Genomic DNA, 22,295 nt, shown 5'->3' on the forward strand with positions numbered 1-22,295 from the left:
AGTGGGATTACTGTTCCACCAGCTGCTCAAGCTAGAAACATGGGAATAAACTTTTGTTCTTTATTGTTTGTTATGCCTTTAAAATAAATATTGAATCAGTTTCTCTCCATTCTCACTGTCCCTTCATGATACAAGCCAGTGTCATCTCAATTAGTCAGTCACCCCTAAAGTGATCTATATGTAACCCCCTACCTCAACTGTCCAAGATTTTTTTTTTTTTTTGAAACCGAGTCTCACCCAGGCTGGAGTGCAGTGGCACAATCTTGGCTCACTGCAAACCCCGCTTCTGGGATTCAAACGATTCTCGTACCTCAGCCTCCCAGGTAGCTGGGTTTACAGGTGCCTGCCACCATGGCTGGCTAATGTATTTTTAGTAGAGTCGGGTTTTACCATGTTGGCCAGGCTGATCTCGAACTCCTGACCTCAGGTGATCAGCCCACCTTGGCCTCCCAACATACTGGGATTACAGCGTGAGCCACCATGCCCGGCCATAGTTGGATGATTTTTTAAAACAGCAATTTTGATCAAGTCTGCTTTCCCCTAAGTTGAAAAACCTTTTAATTACTTCCATTTACCCTTAACAGAAAGTTCAGATTCTTTAGCACAGATCCCTAACTTTGTACATTTAATTCTCTTGCTTTCTAACACTTAAAACAAAATAAATAAAAAGCAAACCAAAGCACCTAAAAACATCTTAGCTAACTCATTCTTGAAGTCTCAGCCTATTTATGCCACTTCCTAGGGCTTTCTTTCCCTGAACCCCTTTCCCTCTTGCATCTTGAAATACTGCTTTTTAAAACATCCATCCTACCAATAGTTTTTTTGTTTTGTTTTGTTTTTTCAGACAAGTCTCACTCTGTCACCCAGGCTGGAGTGCAGTGGCACAATCTCGGCTCACTGCAACTTCTACCTCCCAGGTTCAAGTGATTCTCCTGCCTCAGCCTCCCAAGTAGCTGGGATTACTGGTGCCCACCCCCATGCCCGGCTAATTTTTGTATTATTAGTAGAGACAGTATTTCACCATCTTGGCCAGGCTGGTCTGGAACTTCTGACCTCAGGTGATCTACCTGCCTCAGCCTCCCAAAGTGCTGGGATTACGGGCATGAGCCACTGCACCCAGCCTAGTTATTTGTTTTAAGGTAAATATTATGTAATTCATAAGGTGAGGAAAATAATGACAAGTATGTATATTATATCCATGAAGTGCTGGTACTACTCTAAGCATTTTATATATTTTAATTCATTTAATACTAACAACAGTGTCTTGATACGTACCGTCACCCTATTTTTCAGATGGAGAGATTGAGGCATAGAGAGTTTTAAGTAATTTATCCAAGATCATACAACTACTAGGTAGTGGAATCAGAATTTGAACCCAGGCATTCTGGCTCCAGAATATGTGCTTCTAAGCACTGCTTGGGCTGCTTGACCAAGAGCTTAGGACCTAGCTTTTGTCTTTAATTGCTGAATTGCTAATATCAGTTTCCTGGTGCTGCTATAGCAAAGTATTATTTAACAGTTTTGGAGAATAGAAGTCTGAACTCAAAGTCGTCAGCAGAGCCATCGTCCCTCTGTAGGCTCTAGGAAATAATCCTTTCTTTTTTTGGCCTTTTCTAGTTTCTAGCATCCCAAGTGTCCTTGGCTTGCTGGCAGCATAATTCCAATCTGCCTGTTGCCATCTTTTCAAGGCAGCCTAGGTTTCTTCTACCAAGCACTGAACAGTTCTTCCAGCCTCTTCCATTACTCAATTCCAAAGCCACTTTCACATTTTTAGGTATGTTAACAGTAGCACCCACTTCCTGTTCCAAAAGTTGGGAGTTTCCTAAGGCCACTATAACGAAGTACTACAAATGGGTAGCTTTAAAAAATATGAATTTATTGTCTCACAGTCCTGGAAGCCAGAAGTCTGAAATCATGAGTCAGCAGGGTTGGTTTTCCTGAAGGCTCTCAAAGAGAATCTGTTCTATGCCTGTCTCCTAGCTTCTGGCAGTCATTGGCATTTCTTGGTTTACAGACACATCACTCCAGTCTCTGCTTCTATCTTCACATTACCTTCTTTTCTTTTCTTTCTTTTTTTTAAGACGGAGTCTTGCTCTCTCAGGCTGGAGTGCAGTGACACGATCTTGGCTCACCACGACCTCTGCCTCCCAGGTTTAAGTGATTCTCCTGCCTCAGCCTCCTGAGTAGCTGGGACTACAGGCGCGTGCCATCACGCCCAGCTAATTTTTTGTATTTTTGGTAGAGACGGCATTTCACCATGTTAGCCAGGATGATCTCCATCTCCTAACCTTGTGATCCGTTTGCCTTGGCCTCCCAAAGTGCTGGAATTACAAGCGTGAGCCACCACACCCAGCCCATTACTTTCTTTTTTATATGTCACCCTGGGTCCACTCCTTTTCTAAGGATACAGGTCATTTGATTTAGGGGCTACTCTAAATCCAGGATGATTTTTATCTCAAGATCCTTAATTAATTACATCTGCAAAGACCCTATTTCCAAATAAGATCACATCCTGAGGCTTCAAGTGGATGTGAACTTTGGGGACATTATTCAACTAATTTCACTAGTGTTCTTTATTCTTCATTTCTATGGGTTTGTTTAGAAACTAAACTTTAAACTTATTGTTAGTCAGTAACCTTCTTCTTGTCTAGCCTAGGTAAAAGTCAAAGAAGCTTTAAATTATAGACATATAATATGTATGTTTGCTCTTAATTATATTTTTAGCAAACCTTTGTTTGCCAGCCTGTCTTCTCTTTGACACCCTATGAGTCCTTGAGAATGTGTGCCCAGTGGTACCTTTAGGGGAGCCTAGCCAGTTTGGGTGAACCTGAGGAACATGGTAGGCCTTATAGGATCCAGAGCTTCTGCAGAACCACTTTGTAACTCCAAAACCAAATATACATACATAATGTATATTTATACAGGAAAGCTGTTGTCACTTTTACAATGAGAGCAGATAATTTTGATTATATAAACTGGGTGTGTAAGCCAAGGACCTAAGTATAAAAAAATAACTTTTTAGCCCGGCATGGTGGCTTAGGCCTATAATCCCAGCACTTTGGGAGGCCAAAGAGGGGGGATTGCTTGAGGCCAGAAGTTCAAGACCAGCCTGGCCAATGTGGCAAAACCTTGTCTCTACTAAAAATATGAAAATTGGCTGGGCATGGTGGTGCATGGCTATAGTCCCGGCTACTTGGGAGACTGAGGCAGGAGAATCACTTGAACCCGGGACATGGAGGTTGTGGTGAGCCAAGATCACACCACTGCACTCCAGCCTGGGCAACAGAGCGAGACTCCATCTCAAAAAAAAAAAAGAAAAAGAAAAAAGTTAAATACAACAAAACAGACCAAAAAACCCCCAACTTTTCTTTGAATGGATTAGTGGGTATTCGCTGTTTTGCCACTTTATGCTTTAATGAATTTATTCTTCTGTGGCTTTAAGAAGAAAAATGTTAAGTCACTGAATACTGTATAGGTTGAGTATCCCTTATCTAAAATGCTCTGGACCAGAAGTGTTACAGGCTTTGGAACATTTGCATTATACCTACCAGTTGAGTATTCCTAATCTGAAAATCTGAAATGCTCCAATGAGCATTTCCTTTTAATGGCATGTTGGCACTCAGAAACTTACGGATTTCAGATTTTCAGATTAAGGATACTCTACTTGTTTCCTTTTATTTATCTGTGATTTAATATAGCCCTTCTTCAGAGTTGCTGAATGACTCATTCTGGGAATGCTGCTAAATTTTTATTCATTTATTACTTTAATAATATTTAACATTTATTGATCACTGATGTGCCCAGACACTATGATAGATGCTTTATCAGTATACCTTTAAGTGTTATGTGGCCTGAAGGCAGATTTTATTATATCTTCATTTTACAAGTGAGGTTAATAAAATGGGTTAGAGACTCAGAGAGGTTGTGTCTTGTCCATGTCCACATATCTTATAAGCAAATTTAAAGCCAGATCTATCCTAAAGCCCTATTCTTTTGGTTCCCTCAGTTTGCCATTGAGTAAACAGGAAAATCAGACTCAACTATCTTCAAGTGTCTCACACATACTCTTGAATTCCTTTTGAGTGGGAACAGAAATCCCATCATATGTGTTCCTCTACGTCTAGTCCTAGACATTAATTTGCCTTGTTTCTTTTAAGTTAGTGACCATCTCTGTTGGTCTTTAACTCCATTAAAAGTAAATGGAAGCTTAGGATTTTAGGCAGGAGAGGAAGCTCCTCTTCTTTCCAGTTTGAGCTTCAGTTGTACAGAAGTAAAGAAGAGGGATGAGATATTAGAGATAACTCCTTCGAGAACCAGAACTTAGCAAAGCATTTATACTATTTTGATGGAACTATTTCTAAATTTTATTATAAAGTTAGCCAGGTATGGTGGCACATGTCTGTAGTCCTAGCTACTTGGGAGGCTGAGGCAGGAGAATTGCTTGAGCCTAGGAGTCTGAGTACACAGTGAGCTCTAGCCTGGGAGACAGAGTGAGACCCTGTCTCTAAAATAAATTTATTTTCTTCTAAAATAATTCTAAATACATTCTGTTCATCATATTGTTACACTGATGATCTTAAAGTTGATTGAGATGTAGCTGAAACTGGCTTCCACAAAGTACTCTCACATGGTTCTGAATTTTGAGGTAATCTTTCTTTGTGTCATGTTTTTTATATGTCCTTTCTCAGAGTAAATCAAGTTTGAGTAAGGCCTGCAGGGATCTCTTGTGAGCACATATATTGAGTTTTAGTGCATAAGCTTTGTTTTAACTTTTCACTGGGTAGATGAAACTGTCAGATAAGTGGCATTATGTCTAACATATAAAGTATTTCCCCCCATTTTTAAACAGAGAAGAAGATACAGAAAATGAAAATGAAAAGAAAATTTGGTACTATAGCACAAAGGTCCAGCTTGCAGAATTAATTGACTGTCTAGACAAAGATTATTGGGAAGTAGAGCTCTGCAAAATTCTAGAAGAAATGCGTGAAGAAATCCACCGACACATGGATATAACTGAAGACCTGACCAATAAGGCTCGGGGCAGTAACAAGTCCTTTCTGGCGGCAGCTAATGGTGAGAAGGGCATTTTTCTCATTTTATTTTTGTTAATTCTGAGCTAAACTGTTGGTATGAAATCACTGCAAAATTTGAAAATAGATTAAAATTTTCAAGTACAGTCATGTATTGCTTAATGATGGGAATACATTCTGAAAAATGTGTCATTTGGCAATGTCATCATTGTGTGAACATCATAGAGTACACTTATACAAACCTAGGTGGTAGGGCTTCCTATACACCTTGGTTATACGGCATAGCCTGTTGCTGCTAGGCTCCAAACCTGTACGTCATGTGACTCTACTGAATCCCATAAGCAGTTGTAGCACAGTGGCAGGGATTTGTGTATCTAACCGTATCTAAACATTTAAAAAGGTACTACATAGAATCTTATGGGATCAATGTCATGTATGCGGTTCCTGGTTGACCGAAACATTGTACAGTGCATGACTGTGTGTATATTTTACTTTAGTTCTCCATATTTCATTTTCTCAAGAGAACCTTGTTCATTCCAACATAAATTAGGGATGCTATACATTTTAGTGTTTTATTTCTGCCTTGGGTCATTACTAATATTCCTCAAAATGTTAGTTTCTTTTTTTTTTTTTTTTTTGAGACGGAGTTTCGCTCTTGTTACCCAGGCTGGAGTGCAATGGCCCGATCTCGGCTCACCGCAACCTCCACCTCCTGGGTTCAAGCAATTCTCCTGCCTCAGCCTCCTGAGTAGCTGGGATTACAGGCACGCGCCACCATGCCCAGCTAATTTTTCGTATTTTTTAGTAGAGACGGGGTTTCACCATGTTGACCAGGATGGTCTCGATCTCTTGACCTTGTGATCCACCTGCCTCGGCCTCCCAAAGTGCTGGGATTACAGGCATGAGCCGCCGCGCCCTGCCCTAGTTTCTTTTTTCAATTCAAGTACCTTATTAAACTTGTTTGGCATTCCAGTTTTTAATTTTAAGAAATAATATTCTTTTTGAACTTTGTGCCTTTTTTAAAAAATAAAACTTTAAATTTTAGAATAGTTTTAGATTTAGACAAAAATTGCAAAGATAGTAGAGGGTTTCCATATATCCTGCACTTGGTTGCCCCTGTTATTTATGTCTTAGATTCGTGTGGGATATTTGTTATAACTAATGGACCGGTATTTATACACTGTTATTAACTCAAGTCCATATTTGATTCAAATTTCCTTAGTTTTTACTAAGGAAACTTTTCTGCCTCATGATCCTATACCACATGATATTTAGTCATCATGTTTTGCTCTAGATTGTCAGTTTCTCAGACTTTCATTGTTTTTGACGGCCTTGACAGTTTTGAGGAGTACTAGTTAGGTATTTTGTAGAATGCATTCATTATAGGTTTTTCTCATGGTTAGCCTAGGTTTATGCATTTTGGGGAGGAAGACCACAGAGGTGAAGTGCAATCTGCATCTTCTTATCAAGAGTGCATACTGTCATCATTACTTACTGCTGATGATGTTAACCTTGGTTCCCTGGGTGAAGCAGTGTTTGTCAGGTTTCTCCACATCTTCCCCCATCCCCTCAGCCCCCAATACTGTACTTTGTGGAAGCAAGTCACTATAAACAGCCACACTTAGAGGGTGGGGAGTTATGTTCTACCTTCTTGAAGAGGTAATATCTACATACGTTATTTGGAATTTTTCTGCACAGATATGTTTATTCGTTTATTTTTTCAGGCATTTATTTCTATGAGTGTAGATTGTTGGATATCTATTTTATACTTACTGGATTATAATTGGATATTTATTAGGTTATAATTCAGTGTCACCTTATTTATTTTGTTGCTCAACTTTTCTTTTTTTTGAGTTATAAATACATATATATCTTAAAAGTTTAAATAGTATAAAAGGATATACTGTGAAAAATGAGTGTCTTTCCTTCATAATCTTCAATCTGACCTTCCTTTCTCCAGAGGTAATCATTATTGCTATATTTTTTATCCTGCCAGATGTATTCAGTGCATGTTTAATAAATACCACCTGTGTTTTCTAATATAGCCATCCCTCGGTGTTCTCAGGGATTACTTCCAGAGCCCTTTGCAGATAGCAAAATCTGTGATGCCCAAGTCCTGCAGTCAGCCCTGTGGAACCTGCTGATATGAAAAGCTGGCATTCCATATCCAAGGGTTCTGCATCCTGAGAATACTATATTTTCAATTCAACGTTGGTTGAATCCAAGGATGCAGAACCTTTGGCCACGGAGGGCCAACTGTAGTACATTTTAAGTTTTAACTTAGATAAAATTATTAGGTTAAGATTCTGCAAAAAAATTAATAAATAAATAAAAAAGATTCTGGAAGTACACTTATAAGTGCCTGGTTCTGGGTTGTGTTCTTCTGCATACATTATCTGCTATACATATGATCCTATTAATTTTCTCCATTCTCCATTTGCTTAAAAATAGAATGTTTATATTTAATAAAGATACTCAGCTGTATCCGAGCTTGTTCTCACATATTCTGTATCAGTATTCCTGTGAATTCATGCATATTTTTGGAGAATGATAGGCTCTCACATATAAATACCGTAGGGCACAAATATACTTTGTTTTCAGAAAAAAGCATTCTTAGTTACCATGAATTATTAAATTATATATATTCATATCTGGTAGTTGGAAGTATTTCTCTATTAGATCTGTTTAGAAAAATGTATAATTTTTTCATTAGAAAAGTTTTAGTCTTCAGAAGTCTTTGGGGAATCAGTAATAGCATTAACACAATCTCCATCTTATTCTCCCCTCCATATAGGTCAAATCGTAGAAAATTTTATTAACTTCAGCCAGCTTACTTCCCCCCTTAATTTCCTTTTATGAATCATGGCATTAAAATAGACAAATCCCTTTTTGCTCTCCTGTGTTTTAGTACAATACCAGAAAACCATCTTCAGTCCCCTCAAAGGCAATGTGAGATATGATTTTATAAAGTATGTTGAATTAGAAATATTTTCCAGAATAAAAAATAAAAATAGGAAAAAAAATATTTTCCAGGATGAGCTTGTCTGTGTACAAAATTATATATACAGTATAATCATAGTTAAAGAACAAAATCAAAACAGGAATGGATAATCAAAAGTGTTAAGTGGTCTGATTTGGGGAAATGTAAAAACTAAAAATGTTAATATAAGAGAACTGGTAAATTTTGTTATGAATTATCATGTGATAGAACATTGCGTATTGGAGAATTAAATAAAGTACCATGCAAAAACTGTGCCTGGGTCATTGAGAGACTTAAATCTCCTCTTCTAAAATAACCAACTGGATTAGCTTTTATCATTAAAAAATAACTAGTTAGCATAGTAGAATTGTAGTTGGTTTCCTTTTCATATTTTTTTAATTTCCCACAATGGGCATGTTATATTTCAGTATAATTCAGCATGTAATGTACTTTAAAAAATTAGTTAAACCTTTTGTAGTAATCAAGAGCAACAAAGAGAGCATTGAGCTTTAGGTCACAATATGTTCTTAGAAAGTCAGATGACTAAAATGTGTGTGCTGTGAGATTGCCTTGCAACCTGCAGTTATCCTCTTAGCTCTACATGGAGTACATGTAGGTAAGATGAGTTGCACCTTGTATTTAATGGTGAGGTCTGGACCAAAAATGGCAGACATAAATATTTTCTTTCTCCCCACCCCGGCCTTTTTTTTTTTGGTTAAGGTACAACATCAACCTAGTACTAGAGGAGGAGGGAGTCACGAGAATTGAAAATTGATAGGGAGGAGAAGGGGAAACTAACATTTTTGAGTGCCTACTGTGGGCCAGGTGCTCAGCTAGGTCTTTTACAATTCTTTAATTCTCTCAGCACCTTTTTAAGGAGTGTATTGGCAATGAATTGAATGTTCAGGTAGAAGAAGTCCCCACTAGAACACCACTTCACCACCTTTATTTGCTCTCTCTTATAACCAAAGTCTTGGCTATGTTAGTCAGTTTAGGATCACCCAGTTCAGGTAAATACCCAAAATAATATCTAATAATGCTCTTTAACTTGGAGTTTTATGAGATGAAAACAGTGGAAACTACTGGAGTTCTGATAATAATAGCCAAGTATAATTTGTAGCATGATAACAGGAATTTCAGAATGATAGTCTGTCCTGATGATTTTGACTTGATATTAACTTCTCAAACAAAATACTGCATTTCTAATGTATAGCTCTCTGGTTTTTACATACATGAATGTCTACTTTAGGAGAGTTTAATTCTATTTTTGATAGTTAAATTTTTCTTCTCTGTTTTTCCTCAATATTTTATGAAAAATTTCAAATATACAGAAAGGTTGAAAGAATTATGCAGTTACCAGCCTGACCAACATGGCAAAACCCTGTCTCTACTAAAAATACAAAAATTAGCCGGGTGTGATGGCGCATGCCTGTAATTTCAGCTATTCAGGAAGCTGAGGCAGGAGAATCGCTTGAATCTGGGAGGTTGCAATGAGCCGAGATCGTGCCACTGCACTCCAGCCTGGGCAATAGAGTGAGACTTTGTCTCAAAAAAAAAAATTATACAGTAAATACCCATATATTCATTATCTAGATCTGTACTTTACTATATATTTGTAGCTAAATATACAGCTTACTATATTTGCTTTATTCTATGCCTGTATGGTAATTATGTCTTATAAGGCTTTATTTTTCTCATTTGAAGGAAGTTTACTTTTAGAAGAAATTTTTCTAAGTAGAGATGGTTTCTAAAACTGGGTAGGTTAATTCTTTGTTTAGTTTGAAATACTTATGCAAAGTGTAGAATATGCTTGTTTATAGAATATGCATATTTAGTATGGATTAGATACAATGTAATTTTCTTTCATCCTTTAATGTTTTTCTCTCTGCTGAACATTTTGGGTCTTTTTTCTTTTTCTTTTTTTCTTTCTTTCTTTTTTTTTTTTTTGTTGTTTGTTTGGTTTTTGTTTCTTTGAAACAGTCTCGTTCTGTCACCCAGGCTGGAGTGCAGTGGCATGATCTCAGCTCACTACAGGCTCTGTATTCCGGGTTCAAGCAATTCTCATGTCTCAGCCTCCCAAGTAACTGGGATTATAGGCGTACGCCACCACGCCCAGCTAATTTTTGTATTTTTGGTAGAGATGGGTTTCACCATGTTGGCCAGGCTGGTCTCAAGCTTCTAGCCTCAAGTGATTCACCTGCCTCGGCCTCCTGAAGTGCTGGGATTACAGGTGTGAGCTACCATGCCCGGCCCTATATTTGGTCTATTTTTCTTATGGCTGTGATTGCTATAGTTTTTTGAAACTAAAACCAGTATGAATGTATGTATGTAAATGTGAATATACATGCACACATATATACAAGAGTGTTTAACAAGATAGACTATTTGAAATTAGAATCTTCATAGAAAATCAGAGAACTATGTGCTTTTCAACCAATTTAAATGTCTAAACTTAGTAGGTAATTAAAAAAAGGTTTTTTTGTTTGATTTTCATTAAATGGCACTGGGAAAGTAGGGAGGATGTACAATGATTTGGTTAAGAAAAACTATAGGATGTAACTATGTTTGAAAGACAGCCAGGCATGGTGGCTCATGCCTGTAATCCTAGCACTTCAAGAGGTCAGGAATTTGAGACCGGCCTGGCCAACTTAGTGAAACTCTGTCTCTGCTAAAAATGCAAAAATTAGCCAGGTGTGGTGGTGTGCGCCTGTAGTCTCAGCTACTTGGGAGGCTGAGGTGGGAGAATTGCTTGAACCTAGGAGGTGGAGGTTGCAGTGAGCCAAGGTCATGCCACTGCACTCCAGCCTGGCAAGACTCTGTCTCAAAAAAAAAAAGAGAAAATCTGTACCTCTAAGAAAAACAGATCATCGGTAACTACATTTTCTTTTTCCAAATAAAATGTTCTTTAAGGCCGGGCGCAGTGGCTCAAGCCTGTAATCCCAGCACTTTGGGAGGCCGAGACGGGTGGATCACGAGGTCAAGAGATCGAGACCGTCCTGGTCAACATGGTGAAACCCCGTCTCTACTAATACAAAAAATTAGCTGGGCATGGTGGTGCGTGCCTGTAATCCCAGCTACTCAGGAGGCTGAGGCAGGAGAATTGCCTGAACCCAGGAGGCGGAGGTTGCGGTGAGCCGAGATCGCGCCATTGCACTCCAGCCTGGGTAACGAGCGAAACTCCGCCTCAAAAAAAAAAAAAAAAAAAAAAAAAAAATGTTCTTTAAAATACAGTAATTAAGGGCTGGGCACTGCTCACGCCTGTAATCCCAATGGGGGGTCGCTTGAGGCTGGGAGTTCAAGACCAGCCTGAGCAACATAGTGAGACTCCAACTCTATTTTTAAAAAGATTAAAAAATTAGCCATACGTGGTGACACATACCTGTAGTTCCATCTACTCAGGAGGCTGAGGTGGGAGGATCACTTGAGTCTAGGAGTTCAAGGTTACAGTGAGCTGTGATCATGCCAGTGTACTCCTGGGCAAGAGTGAGACTGTCTCTAAAAAAGTAAAAAAATTTTTAAAAAGGGAACAAAAACCAATAAATCCAAACAGGAGTACTGTGTGTAGGCATGGTATTAAAAGTGTTTCTCCTGGCCTGGTGCAGTGGTTTATGCCTGTAATCCCAACACTTTGGGAGGCTGTGGTAGGCAGATCACCTGAGGTCAGGAATTGGAGACCAGTCTGGCCAACGTGGTGAAACCCCATCTCTACTAAAAATACAAAAATTAACCTGGTGTGGTGGCGGTTGCCTGTAATCCCAGCTACTTGGGAAGCTGAGGAAGGAGAATCACTTGAATCTGGGAGGCAGAAGTTGCAGTGAGCCAGGATCACACCATTGTGCTCCAGCCTGGGCGACAAGAGCAAAACTCTATCTCAAAAAAAACAACAGTATTTCTTCTTATTCATAAATATTGTACTCTAGTTGGTATATTTATTTTTATGAAGAAACAGCAATTTCCAAACCGTTTTACTATGTGTACTAGGAATGAACAAATAACTAGGTATATTATAGGTAGTGTGCAGATTTCTCACTGTCAGAGAAAGAAGTTACAAATAAACAGGCAATGCTAAATGAACCATACACAGACACATAGGCATTCACTCATGCACATATGTACCCACACAAATACAGAAATAATATAGATGTGTATATTTATGACATTTCTTAGCTCTGTTGGCCGAGAGACCCTAGAACAGCAACACCCCAGTAGTAACAAGCACAGCAAGCACCTAGATTGTGAGTTCTAACATTCTCCAATTTGTTCCTCAAAAAAGAACAAAGGCTCCTTAGAGAGATGGTAGATTCTAGGGCTGGGGCAGAGAAAATACAAGGTGAGCCTGGAGCATCTTGTAATACTGGAAAGTAAGAAAACGCTGAATGAATGAATGAATGAATGGATGAGTATGTGTCAAAAGGACATTGGACTCGGAAAAAGTCCCAAATGGCCAAAGCTGAAACAATTTGTGCAACAAAATTTAAAGTGATAGTATTGCATGATAACCCAAAGAATGTGATTATCCATGAGTCCATATGGATATACTCTGCATTCTGTACACTGTCGTCCTTCTATATCCTGTGCTCTGTAACATGCTGTAGTATCACTCTAAGTTGAAAGAAGAAAAGTGTGCTTAGAGGCTTAGTGACTCTCGGAACAGTTTAAGGGGCTTCAGAGGAAAGTTGTTTCCAAATGGGCCTCTGTTTTCTCACTTTACATTTGAGAAAATGATGGCCTGGGGAGGTTAGGTAGCTTGCCCAGAGTCACACAGCTAATCCAAGTCAGATTTGCAGTAGGTTTGAGGTTTCCAGGTTTTGATCACTGCAATGTGCTGCCCAGTCTGTGGGTCTATGTCAGCCTGCAGTTTTGGTCATCTGTCACAACTGTCCATGACAGATATGTATATCAAGCCTATATCTTTTTAAAAAAAGATAGACGAATTTTTCTTTTTGTTTTTAAAAGAAGTAGAGCCCATAACTAGCATATGTTTTCTAGAAGTGAAGGCACACCAAATTGATTTAATTATGTAAACAAAATTGTGTTTTTTGTTTCATAGGTCTACTGCTTTAAAAATACTTGAGGCCGGGCGCGGTGGCTCAAGCCTGTAATCCCAGCACTTTGGGAGGCCGAGACGGGTGGATCACGAGGTCAAGAGGTCGAGACCATCCTGGTCAACATGGTGAAACCCCGTCTCTACTAATACAAAAAATTAGCTGGGCATGGTGGTGCATGCCTGTAATCCCAGCTACTCAGGAGGCTGAGGCAGGAGAATTGCCTGAACCCAGGAGGCGGAGGTTGCAGTGAGCCGAGATGGCGCCATTGCACTCCAGCCTGGGTAACAAGAGCGAAACTCCGCTTAAAAAAAAAAAAAAAAAAAACACTTGATTTTTTTCTTTTTAATAGCTTGTATTGAAATTCTTAAGTGGCATTTGTGGTACTGTTCTATTTGGTTATGAATAGAAATAATTTTTTAATTTGTTTTTATTATAGAAGAAATTTTGGAATCCATAAGAGCCAAAAAGGGAGACATTGATGTTAAAAGCCTAGAAGAAACAGAAAAAGATAAGAATGAGACTGAGGATGACTCTAAAGATACTGAGAAAAGCAGAGAAGAATTTGAAGACCAGTCCCTTGAAAAAGACAGCGACAACAAAACACCAGAGGATGTCCCTGAGCAAGGAAAATCTGAGGGTAAAAAAATTACTTGACTAAATTATGCTTGATTAACTTCACGTTTCATCAGTGTTATTTATGAAACCTCCAGTTTTACTTGGAAAATGAAAGTGAAATATTGTAAGCAACTGCTTAATTTAATATTTCTAAAGAGATCAGGATACTGTCCCCTCTTGTGACGTGTAACAATTGTACTGAGTTGTATGTATTGGTAGATTTGCTATATTGTTATACTTATGTCTCTGTACTTCCCATTAATTGCTATTTCCCTATCAAAAAGTACTATTTTTTATATTATTCCCGAATATACACTTTTGTATGTGATAAAATGTTCATTTTAATATTAATTACTTAAGCATTCTTAATATATTATGAAATATTCTTAAATACTCTTTGGATTACCTATTGCAGCACTGTCCCAGAATCTAATTGCTTTAAAATGGCCATCCAGCAGAAGCAGGTTTTTTCGGTGATTGATCATTTTTAGTAGTTGACTGAATGTGGCCATTTGTCCTGAAGCAATTTTAAAGAATATCTTTTAAGTTTTGTTGTGCATTTTGCTGTAGAGCCAACAGAAGTTGGGGATAAAGGTAACTCTGTGTCAACAAATCTTGGCGACAACACAACAAATGCATCTTCAGAAGAGACTAGTCCCTCTGAAGGGAGGAGCCCCGTGGGGTGTCTCTCAGAAACCCCTGATAGCAGCAACATGGCAGAGAAGAAGGTGGCATCTGAGCTCCCCCAGGATGTGCCAGGTACAGAGGGCAGCATATCAATGCCTCTGTAATGGGGGGAATCCTTCCCTTTTGTAGTAAAAGCCGAATGTCACCTAAAACTTTAAAGTATGTGTTCATTCATGCTGCTTGCTTACAGTGCCATCCCTGTTTGCTAAATTGTCACCTAATATTTGAAGTTTGATAAATGTCCTCGCAGTTAGTGCTTGAAACTCATCATAATTTTCATGCTTCTTATACTTCATTTAGCTGTTTTTGTTTAATAGATTTATTTTTATATTTTATCACCAGACCATAGTGGCAGATATTTTGGTTTTAATTACTTATGTACTAATGGCTCCATGTTGAATGATATGACCTTTCTAGTTCTGTAGATACTAACAAATTAATTTTATGTTTGCATGTGCTCATGTAATATTTATAGCATTTCAAACCGTAGTGTTATGGTAGAAAATCATTATCACAAAACATTGTTGTGAGATGTATATTGCCATAAAAATGTAAGTTGACCAGTAATTCGTATTTTCAGTTTTTAAAATTAAAGTTATACTCCAAGTAAATTATATCACACGAAGCATGTCCTGTTGCATAACATGGATTTTGACAACCTACAGTTGTTATGGGGATAACTTCCATTTGAGTACTGGTCAACAGTGAGCTGTATTCCTGAAAACACCAGTTTAACAGGGCGCTACAGATAGGGATGTAAGTGTAAGCTCCAGAAGAACCACAGCAATCAGCAGTAACTCCACTGTATTTTATACTGATGAGAGATTGGTCATTAAGATCAAGAAAAGGGCTGGGCATGGTGGCTCACGCCTGTAATCCCAGCACTTTGGGAGGCTGAGGCAGGCGGATCACCTGAGGTCAGGAGTTTGAGACTAGCCTGGCCAACATGGTGAAACCTCATTTCTACTAAAAATACAAAAATTTGCCTGGCATGGTGGTGGGCGCCTGTAATCCCAGCTACTCAGGAGTCTGAGGCAGGAGAATAGCTTGAACCCTAGAGGTGGAGATTGCAGTGAGAGGAGATTGCACCACTGTATTCCAGCCTGGACAATAGTGAGACTCCATCTCCAAAAAAAAAAAAAAAAAAAGTTTTTATTCTAAAAAAGAATAGGGACTTGGCATTGAGGGGTGAGATGGAAATAATGTAATTGTCCTCAGATATTTGAAGGACTGTTGTGGGGCATATGAGACTTGTTTTTAGAGATTTATGGTGTTAAGTCATAAATAGAAATTATAATAAAGATTATTTTGATTAAATATTATCAACTTAAAATTAGAGCTTTTTGGAAAATAGAAGTAATAAATTCCCTTTCACTAAAGGCATTCAGTAAGTACCCATAAGAAATTATTTCAGTGAGAGTCTTTTATTGAATAGATTGGAGAAACTCAGATATCTATAATTTGATTTTATAATTTTATGGTTTAAGTTCTGGGTCCTATCCAGTTTTTTTAAAATTACATTATCCTGACTCCCATATTCAGGGTTAAAAGTTTGAAAATGGGTTATTACCCCCAAAATAATGTGGAAAATATTTCATTCTTATTGGAATCATGATTATATTCTTAGTAAATACTTTAAAAAATATTCTTTGTGCTTTTACATTGATCAGTACTTAGTATAAACATCAGTCTTACTAGTGGGCTAATATAAGATCTAGTTCTGTTTCTAAACCAAACTCAGCTAAGTAACAGCTATACTTAGATTTTAGCAGACATTTGCTTTGTAAGGTATTGTATTACCAATTTATTCATTTCTCTGAGATATATGTTCTTTTGTTATTTGAATGATTTAAGGGGGAAACTATTACCCTAGAATCTTACATACTTTTAATGAACGTTAAATGAATAATATATATAAAACACAGGATTGTGCCTAACACATATTAACTGCTCAGTAAATGTTGGGTATTACTGTTAACTGCTATTTACAGTTAACTCTTTTGAAGAGTGAGAAAGCCTAGCAAGAAGAGAATAATAAAATGAGTGAATTGAATTATACTTTTACTGATTCAGTAGTTGTTAATCAACATAATTCTTGTAAATGAGAGCCTTTGTAGTTACACTTCACAGTTCAAATATAATAGTATTTTCATGTATATAAAAATATATTTATGGCCATGTGCAGTGGCTCATGCCTGTAATCCCAGCACTTTGGGAGGCTGAACTAGGCGGATCACCTGAAGTCAGGAGTTTGAGACCAGGCTGACCAACATGGTGAAACACTGTCTCTACTAAAAATGCAAAAATTAGCCAGACATGGTGGCACATACCTGTAATCCCAGCTACTTGGGAAGCTGAGGCAGGAGGATCACTTATACTCGAGAGGCGGAGATTGCAGTAAGCTGAGATCGTGCCACTGCACTCCAGCCTGGGCAACAGAGCAAGACTCCATCTCAAAAAAAAAAAGAAAAAGAAAAATATATGAAAACATAAGCAAGAAGTTTCAGGGAAACTAGAATGGGAGCAAATATAGCAATTGTCAGTAGCTGGCATCAGAGGAGATTTTGGGTCATTAGCAGGGTGAGAGCGCTCTATGGCTGAAGATGCTGTCCCTACAGTAAATTCAAAACCTTCCCGTCTAATAACTCATAGTTCTCTTCATGACTAGAGTAAAAAACAAAACAGAATTATCATACTTGTTCCCAAAACATGAAAAACATTTTTAAAAGACTTTATTAAATATATCAGTTTTGGTCATCTGTCACAGATATTAAAGAGGAGTTTGGTACTTTTATAAAGTAGATAAGCATTGTAATAGGTCCCTGACTTCAGACTATAATAACAGGGATATGTCAATGACCAAAATAGATAAGGTCTGGGCTCTTGGTGACTTACATTCTACTGGGCAGTAGACAGACTTAATATTGAGTTCTGACTTTCAGAGAGAATTACCTGCTTCCTTCTGTTTCTGTGGCTCTCTATGCAGTTATTTATTCAGCAGGTATTTATTGAGTGCATCCAATGTGCCTGGCAGTGTGCTAGACACTTTGTGATATCTGTGGACCAAACTGTGTTGCCACTGTTTACTACCTGTGGTCAGTGGATGAGATTCCTTGTTAGAAGAATTGGGGTGGAAGAATGATTCAAGGCAGATTAAGAACAATAGCCATGATAGAAGCCATCTTATTTGGTTTTCTTTTCTAAACTTTCAGAATGTATTTAGACACCTAATTTAATGACTAAAACTTATCAATAAAAGATACTGTCAAATTGGAAAGCAATTCGGTTGGAAAGATATTTTTGGTAAAGTTTTTTTTTTTTTTTTGAGAGTCTTGCGCTTTCACCCAGACAGGAGTGCAGTGGCATGATCACAGCTCACTGCAGCCTTGACCTCCCAGGCTCAAGCGATCCTCCCACCTCAGCCTCCTGAGTAGCTAAGAATGCAGGTGTGCACCGCCATGCCCAGCTTATTTATTTATTTACTTACTTACTTACTATTTTATAGCAACAAGGTCTCACGTGTTGCCCAGGCCAGTCTCGAACTCCTAGGCTCAAGCCATCCTCCCACCTCAGCCTCTCAAAAGTGCTGGGATTACAGGCATGAGCCACTGCACCCAGCAACTTTTAAAAACTGAAATGTAACCTGCAGTAAAGTTTACAAATATTAAGTGAATAACTTGATGGTTGTTTACAAAGTTAACACACTTGTGTAACCATATCATGCCCCCTCTCTGCCACCACTACACCTAGCCCAACAAAGGTAATAACTATTCTGTCACCACCAATTGGTTTGCCTTTTTAAAAAAATTAGTGGAACCATATAGTATGTACTCTTTGATGCCTGATAGCTTTTTTCTCACCTCAACAAAATATCACTGAGAGCCATCCAGATATTGCTAGTAGCAGCAGCTCATTCTTTTTTATTGCAGTATGATATTCCATTATATAGATATGTCATGATTAATTTGTTATTGTTACATGTTGGTGGTTATTTTAATGGTTTTTGGTTTGGGACCATTATGAATAATACTATGAATATTTTACATGTTTCTTGCGCACATATATATGAATTTCTAGAGGTATAAGCCTAGTTGTGGATTTTCTAGATCATGGGACCAGTGTATGATTATCTTTGATAGATACTGCTGAACAGTTTTCCACAGGGGTTGTGGAAGTATTCACTTCACCAGTGTATGAGAGTTCTAGCTCCTCTGCATCCTTGCTAACACTTGGTATCATCAGCATCACTCTTTGTCTTTTTGGAGGATTGAGGGGACATTCTGGTTGGTATGTAGGGATATTTTATTGTTGTTTGCATTTGCCAGCTCCTTGGTGACTAAGGATGTTGAACATCTTTGTATGTTTGTGTGTGTGTGTGTGTCAGCCATTTAGATATTCTCTTTTGGGAAGTACCTATCTGCTCCTTTGGTCGTTTTCTGTAAATGGTCTGTTTTTTGCGTTGTAGTTGTTTCATGGGAGAGGGTAAATCTGGTTCTTCCACCCCACCTTGACTAGAAGCAGAAGTACCTACATTGAATTTTGAATGTTAACCCAATCTCATATTCCTGGAGTAGATACAACTTGGTTGTGATGTATTTTCCTTGTTAGGTATTATATATAGCATCCAGTTTGCTAATGTTTTGTTTAGGATTTTTGCATTTACTTTCATGAGTAAAATCGGCTTGCATTTTTCTTCTCTGATAATGTCAGTCTTTAGTATCAAGAATAGTTTGGCCTCATATCATGAGTTGGTACTGGAAGATTTTTTGTGGGGCTGGTGTTAATTGTTTCTTAAATGTTTGCTGGAATGATTAGGTTTTGGAGTTTTCATTGTGGAAAGGTTATTACAGATTTTATTCACTTCTTTAGTAGATAATGGGTGTCTTAGTCCATTTGTGTTGCTGTGAAGGAGTACCTAAGACTGGTAATTTATAAAGAAAAGAGATTTATTTTGCTATGGTTCTGCAGACTGTACAAGAAGCGTAGTCCTGACTTTGCATCTGGTAAGGGCCTCATGCTGGGGAGCCAGTGTATATTGATACCTCATGGTGAGAGAGGAAATAGGGAAGGCGGGGGTGGCAGATGACAGGCTCTTTCTGACAGTCAGCTCTAGTGGAAACTAATAGAGTGAGAACTCACTCACCCCCAACACCCACCCCAGGGCAATGAGGGATCCACCCCCAGAATCCAAACATCTCCCATTAGGCCCCACCTCTAACACTGGAATCAAATGTCATCAAAAAAACAACTTGGCCTTTGTTGACCTTCTCTATTTGTATGTTTTTTTCTAAATTAATTTCGGATCTTGGTATTATGTCCTTCCTTTTATTTTCTTTGAACTTTTGCGGATTTTCTTTCCTAGCTTCTGAAGATGGTTGCTTTGATGGGTTTTAGTTTAATTTTTCTTTTTATGATGTCTACTGTCAAGGCTGTCAGCTTTCCTCTATGTACTGCTATAGCTACATCCCACAAACTTTCATTTTACTTTATTTTTACATGCATGACCAGAACACAACCACAAACTTTTATATGTTGTGTTGTCTTCATCATTTAGTTTAAAATATCTTCTAATTTCTGTTTTAGTGTGGTGTGTGATGAAATATATTGCTTAATATTCAAACATTTGTAAGTTTTTGTTTTGTTTTGTGTGTGTGTGAGAGAGACAGGATCTTGCTCTGTTACCGAGGCTGGATTGCAGTAAAGTGACCGTAACTCTGTAGCCTGGAACTCCTGAGCTCAAGTGCTTCTCCCACCTCAGCTTCCTAAGTAGCTGAGACTACAGGCTAATTATCTTTTTTTTTTTTTCAGTTGATTTCTAGTTTAACTCTCTGTCAGAGAACATTCTATGCATGATTTATGTCCTTTAAGATTTATTGACACTTTTTTTATGGCCCAACATTTGATTAATATTGATAAATGTTCCTTGGAAGAGGATATGTATTTTTTCAGTTGTTGGGTACTGTATAAGACAGATAAGTTTTCTTTTGTTTGTTTGTTGGTGGTTTTTGTTTTTTGATACAGTCTTGCTCTGTCACTCAGGCTTCAGTGCAGTGGCTCAATCTTGGCTCACTGCAACCTCTACCACTTGGGTTCAAGTGATCCTCTGACCTCAGCCTCCCCAGTTGCTGGAACTACAGGCGTGGACCACCAGGCCTCGCTAACTTTTGTGTTAGTAGAGACAGGGTTTCACCATGTTGGCCAGGCTGATCTTGAACTCCTGATCTCAGTGATCTACCATACCTGGCCTCAGATAAGGCTTCTGATTCTATTGTTCTAATCTGTATTCTTGGTATGTTTTTTTTTTTTTCTATCAGATATTTTAAAATTATTTCCAACTATTGTAGGTTTGCCTTTTTCTCCTTTTGGTTTTTTCAGTTTTTGCATTATACAGTTTAAAACTGTGTTATTAGGGGCACCTAATATTTATCTATTTTGAGATGGAGTCTTGCTCTGTCACCCAGGTTAGAGTGCAGTGGCACTATCTCGGCTCACTATAACCTCCACCTCCTGGGTTCAAGTGATTTCTCCTGCCTCGGCCTCCCGAATAGCTGGGGCTACAGGTACCTGCCATTATGCCCAGCTAATTTTTGTATTTTTAGTAGAGACAGGGTTTCACTATGTAGGTCAAGCTGGTCTCGAGCTCTTGACCTCAAGTGATCCATCCACTTTGGCCTACCAAAGTGCTGGGATTACAGGTGTGAGCCACCAGTCCCGGCCAATATATATTTTTGTTGAATTTTTTATCATTGTGAAATGTCCGTAATTTTTAATAATACTTTCGAGCTACACCAGCTTTCTTTTGGTTAATGTTTGTATTGTGTATGTTTTCTGCAATAGACTTTTTTTTTTTTTTTTTTTTTTGGGACGGAGTTTCACTCATTACCCAGGCTGGAGTGCAATGGCGTGATCTCAGCTCACTGCAACCTCTGCCTCCTGGGTTCAGGCAATTCTCCTGCCTCAGCCACCTGAGTAGCTGGGATTACAGGCACGCGCCACCATGCCCAGCTAATTTTTTGTATTAGTAGAGACGGGGTTTCACCATGTTGACCAGGATGGTCTTGATCTCTTGACCTCGTGATCCACCCACCTCGGCCTCCCAAAGTGCTGGGATTACAGGCGTGAGCCACTGCGCCCGGCCCTAGAAAGACTTTTTAAAAAAAAATCTGAGAATTTAAAATTTTTGTAGGAATGTATTTACTTTAGAATTTTTATATACATACAGAATTGCTTCTGTATATATTTTTTTCAGGCTTTACTTTGAAATAGAATCTTGTCAGAGAACACTGTCATTTTCATATAATTTGGTAGAAGTTATGTGAAGGAAAAATGACAAAATTGTAGTATAAAAAAATGAAAGTAGTAATGAGAACATAAGAAAATTGGACAGTTTTCATGATACCCATTATATTGAGTATGATCAGTGATCAGAAACATTTTGTGTGACTCAGATTAAAGATGAAACTGAAAAAGTTGAGCAATATTTGGGGGAAAGATTGGTACATTATCACTTTTAAATGTTAAAAAGTTAATCTCTTAATGTCTATTCAGTTTCAACAGTGTTTGGCAAGAATACTCTATAAACAATGTGCTGGTTAATTGATATTGTATCATCAAAAGGCTCATGGTATATGGTTTTTCTTTTTTTTTTTTTTGAGTCAGAGTCTCGCTGTGTTGCCCAGGCTGGAGTGCAATGGCGTGATCTCTGCTCACTGCAATCTCTGCTTCCTGGGTTCAAGCGAGTCTCCTGCCTCAGCCTCCTGAGTACCTGCAATTACAGGTGCCCACCACCACACCTGGCTAATTTTTGTATTTTTAGGGGAGAGGGGTTTAGCCATGTTGGCCAGGCTGGTCTTGAACTCCTGAACTTGTGATCCCCCTCCCTCAGCCTCCCTAAGTGCTGGGATTACCGGTGTGTGCCACCCAACCCGGCGGCAT

General features: G+C 38.3%; 1 protein-coding gene across 3 annotated transcripts in view; it reads left to right on the forward strand.

Annotated features, from left to right (window-relative positions):
- The window catches only part of BPTF (bromodomain PHD finger transcription factor), a 155,451-nt gene that overhangs the window by 34,455 nt on the left and 98,701 nt on the right, over window positions 1-22,295 (forward strand). For 2 of the 3 annotated variants that reach the window (XM_012453870.3, XM_064369659.1), the window contains exons 3-5: window positions 4,850-5,073; window positions 13,495-13,695; window positions 14,244-14,432. In XM_012453870.3, the coding sequence (XP_012309293.2) occupies window positions 4,850-5,073; window positions 13,495-13,695; window positions 14,244-14,432 (614 nt within the window). The remainder of the gene's footprint in view (window positions 1-4,849; window positions 5,074-13,494; window positions 13,696-14,243; window positions 14,433-22,295) is intronic. The other variant, XM_012453869.3, reaches the window with a different exon arrangement.

The sequence above is a fragment of the Aotus nancymaae genome, unplaced genomic scaffold, assembly GCF_030222135.1.
Source record: "Aotus nancymaae isolate 86718 unplaced genomic scaffold, 86718_ANA_hifiasm-v0.15.2.pri h1tg000089l, whole genome shotgun sequence".
Taxonomy (NCBI): Eukaryota; Metazoa; Chordata; class Mammalia; order Primates; family Aotidae; genus Aotus; species Aotus nancymaae.